This window comes from Macaca fascicularis, chromosome 7 (genome assembly GCF_037993035.2).
Source record: "Macaca fascicularis isolate 582-1 chromosome 7, T2T-MFA8v1.1".
NCBI classification, from domain to species: Eukaryota; Metazoa; Chordata; class Mammalia; order Primates; family Cercopithecidae; genus Macaca; species Macaca fascicularis.
In genome coordinates this window covers 24669736-24683420 of record NC_088381.1, presented here as the reverse complement: position 1 = coordinate 24683420, position 13685 = coordinate 24669736, and the positions used below count along the sequence as shown (strand labels likewise).

The 13685-nt window shown below is 36.1% G+C and overlaps 1 protein-coding gene across 4 annotated transcripts in view; it reads left to right on the top strand.

The window, feature by feature from the left end:
• The first annotated feature begins 431 nt into the window (after nucleotides 1-431).
• MYEF2 (myelin expression factor 2) overlaps nucleotides 432-13685 on the top strand; it is a 38140-nt gene continuing 24886 nt past the window's right edge. For 2 of the 4 annotated variants that reach the window (XM_005559477.5, XM_005559474.5), the window contains exons 1-5: nucleotides 432-708; nucleotides 9965-10173; nucleotides 11405-11457; nucleotides 12671-12678; nucleotides 12773-12866. In XM_005559477.5, the coding sequence (XP_005559534.3) occupies nucleotides 548-708; nucleotides 9965-10173; nucleotides 11405-11457; nucleotides 12671-12678; nucleotides 12773-12866 (525 nt within the window). In that variant the 5' untranslated portion in view covers nucleotides 432-547. Of the gene's footprint in view, nucleotides 709-9964; nucleotides 10174-11404; nucleotides 11458-12670; nucleotides 12679-12771; nucleotides 12867-13685 lie in introns of those variants that run through there. The other 2 variants (XM_073995755.1, XM_073995756.1) reach the window with 1 other exon arrangement.

The following is a 13685-nucleotide window of genomic DNA, read 5'->3' as shown; positions in this document are numbered from 1 at the left end:
TGGAATGTCCGAAGGGTGCCTAGGCATTGAAATGGCAAGAGACTTATATTTGCTTCATTCAAAGGATTTCTAAAGGGAGTCTGAGGACTTGCAAGAAGTCTGTAAAGATGCTTAGTGGTGTGTTCTTTAACTGTCCCTACCTGGAATGAATTGAACAGTCTGGGTGTTAGGGCTTTGGTGTCTAATCCCGCTTTGCAAGCGAAGACTCCACTGGTGCCAAGCGACAGGCGGGCTGGTGGGCAGACATGGCACCACCACCGGGGGCTTTCAGGACTGGTGCAGCCCTCCCAGGCAGGTGTAGGGTCGACTGCAACAGCGGCCCTGACCCCCGCTCCCATGGCTCCCCTCCCCCCCGCACTCCCACCCCCCGCACCCGGCACACACCATCTCCCAGTCGCCCAGGCTCGACCGGTTCTCGCGAGATCCGGGTTACTGAGCGCTCGGGGCCTTTTCAAATCGGGATCCGTTACCGCTTCCCCGGCAGCCGCCATTGTCGCGCTCGGAGCCCCTCAGCTCAGGCGGCCGAGGCGGAGGCAGCGGCGGCGGGATGGCGGACGCCAACAAGGCCGAGGTGCCCGGGGCCACTGGTGGCGACAGCCCGCACCTGCAGCCCGCGGAGCCGCCGGGCGAGCAGCGGCGAGAGCCGCACCCCCCGGAGGCGGAGAAGCAGCAGCCGCAGCACAGCAGCAGCTCCAATGGCGTTAAAATGTATTGTCTTTTCCTCCGGGAACCGGGGCGAGGTGGGGGGCGGGGAGTCGGCCGGGGGCCAGAGGCCAGGCTGGGCCTTGATGGGGGATAACCGCCACCAGGCCCCGGCCCGCCCCCGGGCCATCGGCTGCCTGAGGAGCAGGTGCAGCTGGGCCGCTCCCAGGCCCTTCCCCGCCCGCCCCAGGCCTGGCCGCCTGCGGTCCCGGGAGCCGAGGCTGGGGGCCTGGGGACCAGAGCTCCTCCCTGATTTCTAGCCCGAGACAGCGGACTCCCCTCTTCCCTGACTTTGGTTAAAGAACCTTTGAGCAAAGCTCAGCGACCGCCACGGTTTGCAGGAAAATGGTCCCCCTTTAAGGACCAGTAGTTAGTGTTCATCACTAGGGAGTATCTAGGGATGACATCATCGGACATTTCCTCCTAACCACCAAGAACGTATTTAAAAGGAATATCTCTGGCTTCTTTCTGAGCTTCACAAGTTTAGTGTTTTGTTGTTTTCTAAAGTGTGTGTTCATTTTTAAACTGATTTATACCGAGAGGAAGTTTAATAATGTGCTGTTAGACTGTATGTATTGTGTTACTCTTGAATTGGCTAGACGTACTTTCAAAAGGGAAATGTGCGATGTGCGTGGCTTCCCTTCCCACTGGGTAGTGTGCGTCAGCTGTGGAGAGTATATATATATATTTTAACTCAGTGTATGATTATCTTAAGTTTGGTATCATAGATGGTTAAGATTTTTTTTTTTTTTCCTAAATGAAGGAAAACTTTTAAGGTCGCAGCTGTCACCAGTGCCTATAAATAATTTAGTTGACCCCAATCCATAATAATTTCTGGTTCTAGGGAAATGTTATGCTCCCCTTTGTTCTTGTCTTGTGGGAGGATATGAAGTTAAGCGCTTACTTTCATATGCCTACCTCCTTAAACCTGAAGTTGAAAGTATGTTAATAATGTAGTGAAAACATCCTTTTCCTTCTCTGTTATGCCTCAGAGCAGAAGGCAATAGACATATGCTCACAGTAAAATAGGCAAGGGAAAGGTCTGTCTGACCTTTGTAGAAGAATGTTTGAAATGGTATGGTAAGACCTGGACCAGTCTGTGTAAAAGTTGGTGGCAGATAAGATGAGGGTAGCTCTCCCCAGCTCTTTGACACTCTTGCTCTCAAATGAGTTTGAAAAGGAGCGGCAGCATCTTCTAGGAGAATAGAGGTGCAGGTGTAAGAGATTGGAACTTAGTGGAGTTTGTTCCTGGATGAAGAGTGGTGCACCTCAGTAACTGAGGAACTAGAAAGTGAATGAAGCGCTTTCTACCATGCTTGCCAAAATGTGGGCTTTCGAGAATTTGGCATTAAAAATAGAAATTAAAACCAGCGGAATGATAAGCTGAAAAATATGTGCTATTCATATCTAAACACGAGTATACATGCCACCTTTTCTCCTGAACAAAAAGTGCAGCCTTGAATTACAGAGAGAAGCCCTCCTATACTTGGGTATGATTAGTGTTGATATAGCGAAGTTTGGTATCTAAACCTCCATCAGATTCTCTAATCCCTTCTAAAGTCTCATCATGATTTAGCAAGACAGGAAAAAGAGAGAGGAGAAAGGTGGAGAAAGAATCCTTTTCTCACTTAGGAAGAGAAAAATATAAGGTGAAGAAGTGAAGAAATATTACTAGTAAATATAGATTATTTTCACATTGCTTATAATTCACCTCTATCCCTTTCTCTTTTTCCCAGAAGTTGAATCGAGTTCAGTTTTACTCTCAGGGATTTCACTTACTGTCTACTCCGTAAGAACATATGTGATGATCCAGCATGAGTCATTCAAACTGAGTAGCGACCTAGACCTTTTTATTTGACTTCGTGGACTAGTAGGAGTGGATGACAACCCCAATACATAAACCTTGAGTTGATTACCATATGCTTTTAATAAAAATAATTCATTGTTGATTATAAAAATTATCATGATATTGCCCCAAATTATATATTGGTTGGAATCGAACAGAGTACTGCTTGTCATCAGGATTGAAATAATATTTGCTGAGGTTAATCCATAGTTTTTGAGTGTGGGAGACCACTATGTCTTATTCTTCTTTGTATTCTTAAGGCCTAGTAAATATTTGTGGAAGAAATGCAGAAGTGAACTTTTATGCTTATGAAACTCATATACAGGGAATTTAGTTTACATGTTCACACCTTTAGAAAAGATCCGTTTTCCAACTATAGTCTTCTTTATTTAATGCCAAATGGTATACTGGCTCCCCTTTTCTTAAAAGTGAATAGGTGGGAAAAGAGCAGTATTATCATAACTTTATTATTCATGTGTAATTAAGTATAACTTTGGAGTAGGTAGAGATTGAGAGTTATATTAGGGTACTATAAAATTTTAAGCATTGGAGCAAAGTAATGTGTTCTTTAGTTGAGTGATTTTTATTAGGAGTAAAGACTAGAACTGTTCTCCCAAGCTTTATTGAGGTAAATTGACAAAAATTGTATATTTTGAAGTGTACAATGTGATGTTTTGTTGTACAAATAAATTGTGAAATGAGTACCACAATCAAGCTAATTAACATATCTGTTACCTCACATAATTACCATATTTTTTGGTGTTGAAAATACTTAAGATCTACTCTTTAAGCAAATTTCAAGTATACAGTAAATATGTTAAATATAGTCACTATACTGTGCCTTAGATCTACAGAACTTACCCATCTTATAACTGAAAGTTTGTGCCCTTAGAACATTTCCCCATCCCCTGCTGCCCTCCACCTCTGGTAAACACCCTTCTACATGCTGCTTCTGAGTTTGACTTTTTTTAGAGTCTGTGTGTGAGTGAGATCATGCAGTATTTGTCTTTCTGGGTCTTTTTTCACATAGCATAATGTCATCTAGGTTTATCTCTGTTGTTGCAAATGGCAAGATTTTGTTCTTTTTGTAAGGCTAAATAATAATATTCCAGTGTGGATGTGTTGTGTAAACACAAAATATAATATATATCATGTTTCCTTAACCGTTTATCTGTCAGTGGACACTTAAGTCATTTCCATATCTTGGGTATTGTGGATGATGCAGTGAACATGGGAATGCAGATATCTCTTTGAGATAGTGATTTCATTTTCCTTGGATGTATACCCAGAAATAGCATTGATGAATCATATGGTAGTTCTGTTTTTAATTTTTTGGGGACCCTTGATGCTGTTTTCCATAATGGCTGTACCAATATGCATTCCCACCAGCAGTATCTAAGCGTTCTTTCTATACATCCTCAGCAACACTTGCTATCTTTTGACTTTTTGATAAGTCATTCTAACAGGGATGAAGTGATATTGCATTGTGGTTTTGAGTTGTATTTCTCTGATGATTAGTGATATTGAGCACTTTTTCATGTATCTTTTGGCCATTGGTGTGTCTTCTTTGGAAAAATATCTATTCGGATCCATTTCTCATTTCTTAATTGGGTTGCTATTGAGTTGTATGAGTTCCTTATACATTTTTGATATTAATCCCTTATTGGATATATGGTTTGCAAATGTTTCCTCTCGTTTCTTAGGTTGCCTTTTTATTTCGTTGATTGTTTCCTTTGCTGTGCAGTAACTTTTTACTTTGTTGTAGTCCCAATTGTTACTTTTGTTTGTGTTGTCTGTGCTTTTGGTGTCATATAAAAAAAAAAAAAACCAATCATTGCCAAGACCAAGGTCATGGAGCTTTTCTCTTGTGTTTTCTTCTGGGAGTTACAGGGTTTTAGGTGTTATGTTTAAATTTTTAATCCATTTTCATTTCGTTTTGTATGTGAATATCTAGTTCTCCCAATACCATTTTTTGAAGAGACTGTCCTTTCACCATTGTATATTTTTGGTGCCTTTGTCAAAGATTAGTTTACCATATCCTTGGGGATGTATTTTTGAGTGTTCTGTTATGTTCCATTGGTCTCTGTCTTGTTTTTGTGCCAGTACCATATTGTTTTGATTACTGTAGATTTGTAATATAACTTGAATCAGGTAGTGTGATGTTTTTATCTTTTTCTTCTTGTTCAAGATTGCTTTAGCCATTTGAGATCTTTTATGGTTCATACGGATTTCAGGAATATATCTGTTTCTGTGAAAAATGCTGTTAGAATTTTGATAGAGATCACATTGAATTTATAGGTCATTTTGGGTAGGAAGGACAATTTTGACAATATTAATTCCTCTCATCTATGAACATGGAGTATCTTTCATTTGTATTATTTTCAATTTTATCATTGGTAGTTTTTCAGTGTATAGCTCTTTAGCTTTCTTGGTTAAATTTATTTCTAGGTATTTTATTCTTTCTGGTGCTATTTTAAATGAGATTGTGTTCTTAATTAATTTTTTGGATAGTTCATTATTATTAGTATGTAGATATGCAATGGATTTTTGAATGTTGACTTTGTATCCTATAACTTTTCTGAATTTGTTCTAATAGTTTTTTTGGTGGTGTCTTTAAATTTTTCTCTGAATAATTTTCTATGTAAGATCACATCTTCTACAAACAGAGATGATTTTACTTCTTTCTCTCCAATTTGGTTGTCTTTTATGTCTTTTATTTGCCTATTGCTCTGGCTGTGACCTTCAGTACAATGTTGAATAGAAGTGGTGAGCATAGGCATCTTCTCTTTTTCCTGCTCTTAGAAGTAAAACCTTCAAATTTTCACTGTTGAGTATGACATTAGCTATGGGGTTGTCATATATGATCTTTATTGTGTTGAGGAACATTCCTTCTATACTAAATTTGTTGAGAGTGTTTATCTTGAAAGGATATTGAGTTTTGTCAAATGCTTTTCCTGGATCTATTGAGATGATCTTTGATTTTTTAAAAATCCTTCATTCTGTTAATATGGTGTATAACATTTACTGATTTATGTTTGTCATCCTTGCATCCCTGGGATAGGTACTATTTGATTATGGTGTATAATCCTTTTAATGTGCTGTTGAATTTAGTTTGCTAGTATTTTGTTGAGAATTTTTACATCTGTGTTTATCAGGGATAGTGCCCGTAATTTTCTTTTCTTGTAGGATCCTTGTCTGGCTTTGTTATCAGGGTAATCTGGCCTTATAAAATGATTTGAAAGAGTTTCCTCATATTTGGTTTTTTGGAAGAGTTTGAGAGGGATTGGTATTAGTTCTTAAATGTTTGATAGAATTTACCAGTGAAGCTGTCAGGTCCTGGGCTTTTCTTTCCTGGGAGATTTTTGATTACTGACTACTATCTCCCTTGTTATTGGACAGTTCAGATTTTCTAATTTTTCGTGATTCAGCCTTGGTGAGTTGTATATTTCCAGGAATTTATTAATTTCTTCTAAGTTATCCAATTTGTTGGTATATAATTGTTAATAGTAGTTTCTTATAATTCTCTGTATTTCTGTGGTATCTGTTATAAAGTCTCCTCTTTGATTTCTTTATGTATTTTTCTATTTTCCCTCTTTGATTTCTGATTGTTCCCCCCCCTTAATCTAGCTTAATCTTTGTCAGTTTTGCTTATCTTTCAAAAACCAACTTTTAGTTTTATTGACCTTTTCTATTGTTTTTCTAGTATATTTCATTTATTTTTGCCCTGATTTTCGTTATTTTCTTCTTTCTACTAACTTTGGACTTAGTTCTTTTTTCTAGTTCCTTGAGGTGTGAAGTTAGGTTGTTGGAGATCTTTATTCTTTTTTTTTTTGAGATGGAGTCTTGCTCTGTCTCAAAAAAAAAAATAAAATAAAATAAAAAATAAAAAAAGTGCAATGGTGCAACCTCGGCTCACTGCAGCCTCTGCCTCCTGGGTTCAGGTGATTCTCCTGCCTCAGCGTCCTGAGCAGCTGGGATTATAGGCATGCATCACTATCCCTGGCTAATGTTTGTGTTTTTAGTAGAGATGGAGTTTCACCATGTTGGCCAGGCTCATCTCGAACTCCTGACCTTAAGTGATCCACCTGCCTTGGCCTCCCAAAGTGCTTGGGATTATAGGTGTGAGCCACCACACCTGGCCTGGAGGTTGGTCGTTTTTCTTAATGTAGGCATTTATTGCCCTGAACTGCCCTCTGGTAGTTTTCCTCTGGAACTGGGATTAGTACTGGATCTGATACTATACCAGTATACTTTTAAAATCGTACATTAAAACTATGTTTCTTCTTTTGATGTTGGAGGTTGATTTTTTCCAGAAATTTATGTTATAATTTAGATACGCATAGTTCAATTTTAAGAATAGATAACATTTTTATGACTATTTTAGAGTTTTTATTTTAAGTACATTGTGGGAGTGGTTGTCTAAATGAACAGTTTGGGAATTTAGTACATGGAATTCTGGATGTAGTACCAATATTTTGGAATTACGTAGCATCATTTCCTTAATAGTTTTCACATATATTTTTACTTTCTCTTCCAAAGTATTTATGACTTGGAAATAGTTCAGAAATTATATAATTATGGCTCAGTTTCTTAATAGATCATTCCTGTAGCCTCTAAACTGTTATGCCTTTTATAGATTTTTTTTTCTTTTTTTGTTACACACTGGGAAGAAACTTAAGGTAAATTTTAGTTCATACATTGTAGACAAGCAGTTTAGCAGTATTTTTAAGATGCTTCTTATTTGGGAAAATGAAGAAATTACTTTCTTTGATCATCTTTGAGTAAATTTTTAAAAGAAGATACTATGTATAATGTTACTGCTTTTAATGGAATTTTCAGATTGTTGTAAGCAAATATTTAATCTATGTAACCCCACCCAAGTCAAGAATACAACATTGTAAGTACTTCAGAACTTTGTGTAATTTTCACAATTGGTTTAATCCAGGAAGAAAATAGGCAGGGGAAGGGGTATTAATCTAGAGACTATATAGATATCTGTTTACTGAATAGAGTCTCAGTTACTTTACAAACATTCATTGAATTCATCTAAGCCTGTTAAGTAAACAGGCCCTTTGGGGAATTGAAAAGAAAGGTTTGTTCTTCTATCTGTGGTACCCAGAAACCAGAGAAAAGGCCTTTGTGCCTTTTGGCTGCTTGCTGCCATTTTCAAAAGTGTCACTCTGTTCAGACAGGTAGGTACTTTCTAGATTTAGGCAGTTGAGAAGACTCCCCCCTAGGCCATGCCATTTCTGATGAAAGAATATGTTTGATAGTGAAGATGTCCCTTTCAAGGTCTTAAAAAAAAAATGGCAAAGCAAGTTTGGTCCAAATGTCTCTGTCTTTATTCTGGCAGTTTTTCTGGCAACATCTGTGCTCAGATGAGTATGGATTCTTAATTGACTGTTAATTCATTCAAAAATTATAGCACAGTGTTATATGCAGTCTCTGTGCGAGGTGCTGGTGATACCAAAGCAGATAGTTTTTGTTCTTATAGGGTTTGCATACTATATTTATGGCTGTGTTACCTACAAAGAAGAGTAGTGTTCAAGAAGCTCCGTATATTATGTAACAAATGACTGCAGTTAGAGGTATGTGAGGAGCATTGCAATGTATGGATCACCAGAATTGCTGGGCTTGGAAGATACTTTAGAGCCTGGCTTATGAAACTTGATTTGTTGTCAGAATAATCAGAAAGCTTTAAAAAAATTTAGATTCCTAGGTGTTATCCGCAGTGATATTATTAGTAATGTTTGTGAAAAAATGCTTTAAAATTGAAGTTTTGTTATTAAAATAGTTTTAAATTGACTAGATTATTGACTTAGTTATTTAAATAAGAAATCTATTGGCCAGGCACAGTAGCTCACACCTGTAATCTGATCACTTTGGGAGACTGAGGTGGGTGGATCACCTGAGGTCAGAAGTTTGAGACCAGCCTTTCCTACATGTTGAAACCCCGTCTCTACTAAAAATGTAAAAATTACCTGGGTGTGGTTGCAGACACCTGTAATTCCAGTTACTTGGGAGGCTGAGGAAGGAGAATTCCTTGAACCCAGGAGGCGGAGATTGCAGTGAGCCGAGATCTTGCCACTGTACTCCAGCCGGGGTGACCAAAAACCAACAACAAAAAACAACAAAAAAAAAACCCTATTGTTTGTTCTGTAAAAAAGACTTGTTTTTAAAAGTAAATTGCATTTTAAAATATAAATCCAAATTTTTATCTATAGGGTTTAAGTGTATGCCTGAATCTTTTGGATGGTTGGCATATGACATCATAGAGTTGCACTGTGATTACAGTGTTATAAATTACTTTTTTTTCTAGTTAAGGCCTCATTAAAAATCAGGTTTGGCTGGGCGCAGTGGCTCACGCCTGTAATCCCAGCACTTTGGGAGGCGAAGCCGGTGGATCATGAGGTCACGAGATCAAGATCAGCCTGGCCAAGATGGTGAAACTCTGTCTCTACTAAAAATACAAAAAATTAGCTGGGTGTGGTGGTGGGCACCTGTAATCCCAGCTGCTCAGGAGGCTGAGGCAGAGAATTGCTTGAACTTGGGAGGCGGAGGCTGCAGTGAGCCAAGATCGCGCCACTGCACTCCACCCCTGGGCGACAGAGCGAAACTCTGTCTCAAAAAAAAAAAAAAAAAAAAAATCAGGTTTATAAAATTTTGGCTTATGTTGCTTTTAGGTACTGCTCCTGTCCTACATTACCCATTGTAGGTAATATTAATGAAACTGTGTAATTTGATGAAGTACCGTATTCTAGTTTATAGGTTAAAATGTAACATAAAATATTAGGATACTTTATAAGCTTTCTATGTTGATGAAAATTGGGAATAGAAGAAAGTTTGAGAGTCTTAATGTGAGTATATACATATATAGATGTGGAATTATAGACATAACTTTGTATTTTAATTATGCTTCTAATTAAGGGAGGAGAAAGTTCTGAGAAGAAACTATTAACCTTTAAGAGATGAACTTTTTTCAGAGTATCATTGTGTAAATTAATTTTTTAAAAAAGTTTTTAATGATGCCCAGAAAGTTAATTCTCCATCAAAGGTGGCAGTTTTAGATACCTTAGAAGTAAAATTATCTGCTCTTCCCTCTGTTCCAGTCTAATAGCATTTATTAATTAAGTAGTGTGGTGGGAAAAACTGGGTGATTGTTTGGATGCTTACAGCTATTTAATGTGGAAAAAAGAATGAGGACTGTTAAATGAGAAGCCAAACTCTTGCTTTGAAATAGCACCGGATAATTTCAAAGCTCTCAGGCTGATTCTCCAGCTACTTTGCTGAGGTCTAGCTTAGTGGAGAGTTTTGTGAAGTGATAAATATGAAATATTTATTTAATATAGACTTCCATTCTTTTAAGCACAACTGAGGGTTTTTGTTTGTTTGATTTTTTTTTTTTTTAATTCAAAGGGAGAATGATGAGTCAGCGAAAGAAGAGAAATCTGACTTAAAGGAAAAATCTACAGGAAGTAAGAAGGCCAATAGATTTCATCCGTATTCAAAAGACAAGAATTCGAGCACTGGAGAAAAGAAGGGTCCAAATCGTAATAGAGTTTTCATTAGCAACATCCCATATGACATGAAATGGCAAGCTATTAAAGATCTAATGAGAGAGAAAGGTAACTATCTCTGAAATAACCCACTGTTGGATAATCTTCATATAGACAGGGGAGGGAACTACACAAACATTTTTATTCCTCTGAGCCACGCAGACTCAAAAAATTGATTTTTATTTCTTGACATGTGAATTAATCTTTTCCTCTTCTTTCACTTGACACAATTTCATTACAAGGTAGTATGGATATTTTTCTTTTTGCCATTTTAGTGGGATAGTAGCGAGCCAGCATATGCATGCCACCAAGAATTTTGTTAAAGTGATTGCTTTGTCTAGTTGAAGTTTTTATAGATTTTAAAAGGGCTATTGCATCAGTTAAGTAATACATTTAGCGTGTTAAAGAATGAATAATAAGGTCTGATTATTTATTTTTTTTCCAAAAGCTGTTTTGTTATTATCTTGGTGGAGTCTGGAATCTGGCTGTGGAATTTATTTTGTTTGCATTGTCATGACTGCCATGATGCTGTCTTTGCAGTTCTAAATTAAAATTGCATTACTGCTGTTGCAGTTTTGTTTTCAGAATAATCTGAAAACCTTCATCTTATATACATGGTTGGTTTTGGGGAAAAATAATTTCAATACTTGATCTTGTAAAAGTTAGTTTTGTTATCTCTTGAAAAATTGAGTTTCAACAGTCCTGCAAACTATGTACTTGGCTTTGAGGCTGATCTCTTCTATTAAATTTTTTTTTAAAAAATTGCATTGGTGTGTCTGTTGTAAGGTGACAACTATTTGATTGGTTTTATTCATTGACTTTATTTAGAAAGTGTGTGGCTTGCTGTGAAGCATGATTTGTAAATTTAGTTTACTGATGGCAAACATGATTGAAGACATTCAGGTAGAAAGTCACCTTAAAACAGCTGTTGTGTGTAGGCTGACCAAAGTTATTTGAAAAGTGCTAATGTTGATGTTTTTTAATATGATAGGTTAAGGGACCATTTGTATGTATATGTGCATTTGTTCACCAACTATATCATGCTGGCCAAAATATGATCTGTAGTATGAATTAGGTTAATATGGTTGTTAGCCTTTTTTTAGAGAATGTGGATGATGTACATTTCTGAAAATTAGTTAAATTTACATAGCCATTGATAGGAGGTATGTTGGTCTGGTTTTGATTGTTGGTGAATAATAGGTGCTTCTCTGTAGAGTTGTGCACAGGTGTGCAGTAAAGCAAGATACTGGTGTTTAAATGTATTGTTTCTTGGTATCTTCCTTTTGTATGTCTTATGTAGTTGGTGAGGTTACATACGTGGAGCTCTTTAAGGATGCGGAAGGAAAATCAAGGGTAAGTGCTGTGGGCAATAATCTGCTTGAGGTTTAAAAGTTCCTCAGCAGTTTACTTTTTGTATAATACTTGTACCAGTTTTTGGAAACTTAAGTTTCATTTTGTTTTACTTTATTATACAAGATTTGAGGCTCTATACCAGCAAGTCTGACACTTATACAAACCTCGCTGCCTGGAAGGGATGGGTTTTGTAAACACTCAAAAAGGGCATTCACTTTTCCAATGCTCTAAGGTAATACTTCTTCTTAGCCAATAAGATTTTAGCATAGGATTTTTTTGTTGTATTTTGATGTCTTCAAGGATACTTTAAAAGTCACTGAATTGATAATATTCCTGAGTTTTTTGAGGGGACTATAGCTTAAAGGTGTTAGTTCAGAATGTATTTTTGAAATTTTACTGAAAAGCTCAATTTGGTAGCCTGCAGGACTACATAAGAGGCAGTGCTCTGACCAATTGGTATGAATGACATTTACGATTGCATTGACATAGAAGGAATTGGTTGATAGTATATTTTGATTTTTAGCAACAAGAATGCAATATACTGAAGAATACAATGGAAAACTCTTAGCAATGTTTAATTATGTTAGTAAAACCAGCTGGGTGCATGATGAATAAAAACTTTGTCATTACATTCCAATGGGACTTTGAATGGCAATCACAGGGAATTATTTTTTAAAATAACTCTCCAAATTAATTTATTACTAGTTTATAGGTGATTTTTACATACTTCCAACTGGGTGCTGTTAAATGTGCAGCCAGTTTTAATCTAATAGAGAACTTGTTAAAAATAAAATTAATATTCACTATTTTGATTTTAATAGAATTGAAAAATATGTCGTAGATAATACATCTTTTGAAAATATTTGTAACTATAGAAGGATAGGTATATTGGAGCCTTTAGTTATTTCGTTGAATTACTGTTGATTTAATTTGTGCAGTGACATTAGTTTTAACTTAATGAAAAGTCACCTAAAAGTAAAAACTGTGCTCCAAGATTGTTACATATTAGATTCTACTATTTTTAATAGATATATTAAAAAACTTAGAGAAAATTTGTGGTCCCTCGCCTATTATGTTCTGGAGATATAAAAGGTGAAGTGATTCTACCATATTATTAATTGCCTTAATGATTGAAATGTTAGAACTGATTATTCATGTACTGATCTAAAACTTTTTTTCTTTTGCATATTTTGACAAATCTACCTGGATATAGGGTTGTGGGTAAGAAATTTTTTCTTCGAGTATCTTAAATTAAATTAAACTTTGGAAAAAAATTAGCACGTAAACATTTCCTATAAATTTTTTCCTTGTTAAGTGTGGTTGAATTCAAAGATGAAGAATTTGTAAAGAAAGCCCTAGAAACTATGAACAAATATGATCTTAGTGGAAGACCCCTAAATATTAAAGAGGTAAGATTTCTTATATTTAGAATTTAAACATTTGACTATAAAGACATGCTTTCCTTGGATTTTCAATTTGGTAATATATTTGCCTGACTACAACTTTTTTTAAAGCATAGGTGTTTATTAAAGCATTATATATTGATGATAGTTTTACTTGTACATGATTTTATATTTGCTTTTAAGCAGTTATCCTATATACTTGATTTGTTTCAAGTTGTTAAAAATAAAAGCACATAATTTTTATAAATTTGAGGACCTAGAAATTCAAAGGGGATAAACTTTAGGTGCTGAGTTTATTTGGTACAGACATTTTCAATTTTTAGATTTTGTTATTTAATTTGAGAAATATAACATCCTTGTAATTGATAATTAAAGGTCACTTGATGCAAATATGTTACGGATTTGAATAAAATTGATATTCACTTTTTATCAGAGTTACTTGGAAACTACTAGATTAAAATTTAAGAAAAAATTATAACTCTATTAGTGAAATTTATAACTAGAAGTTGGAATCCCCTAAAATGGGCATGTCTTTTCTTTGTACAAAATTGTAGCAGTGTAAATAGGTAGACAAAAAATGACTAGAAGATACAAACAAAACATTTACAGTTTAACCTTGAGAATGATTGGCTTGAATATCCCTCATCTTCATGGGTTCCTTTATTTTGTATTGTTAATCTTAATAGTTTGATTACAGACCTGTTACATACATATACTTGCTAAAATCTGTTAAAAGAGATAAATAGTGTAACTTTGGGACCCTGAAGATTTTGTACTAATACTGATGCTAATCATTGGTTGTAGAGCAGTACTGTCAACATTTAA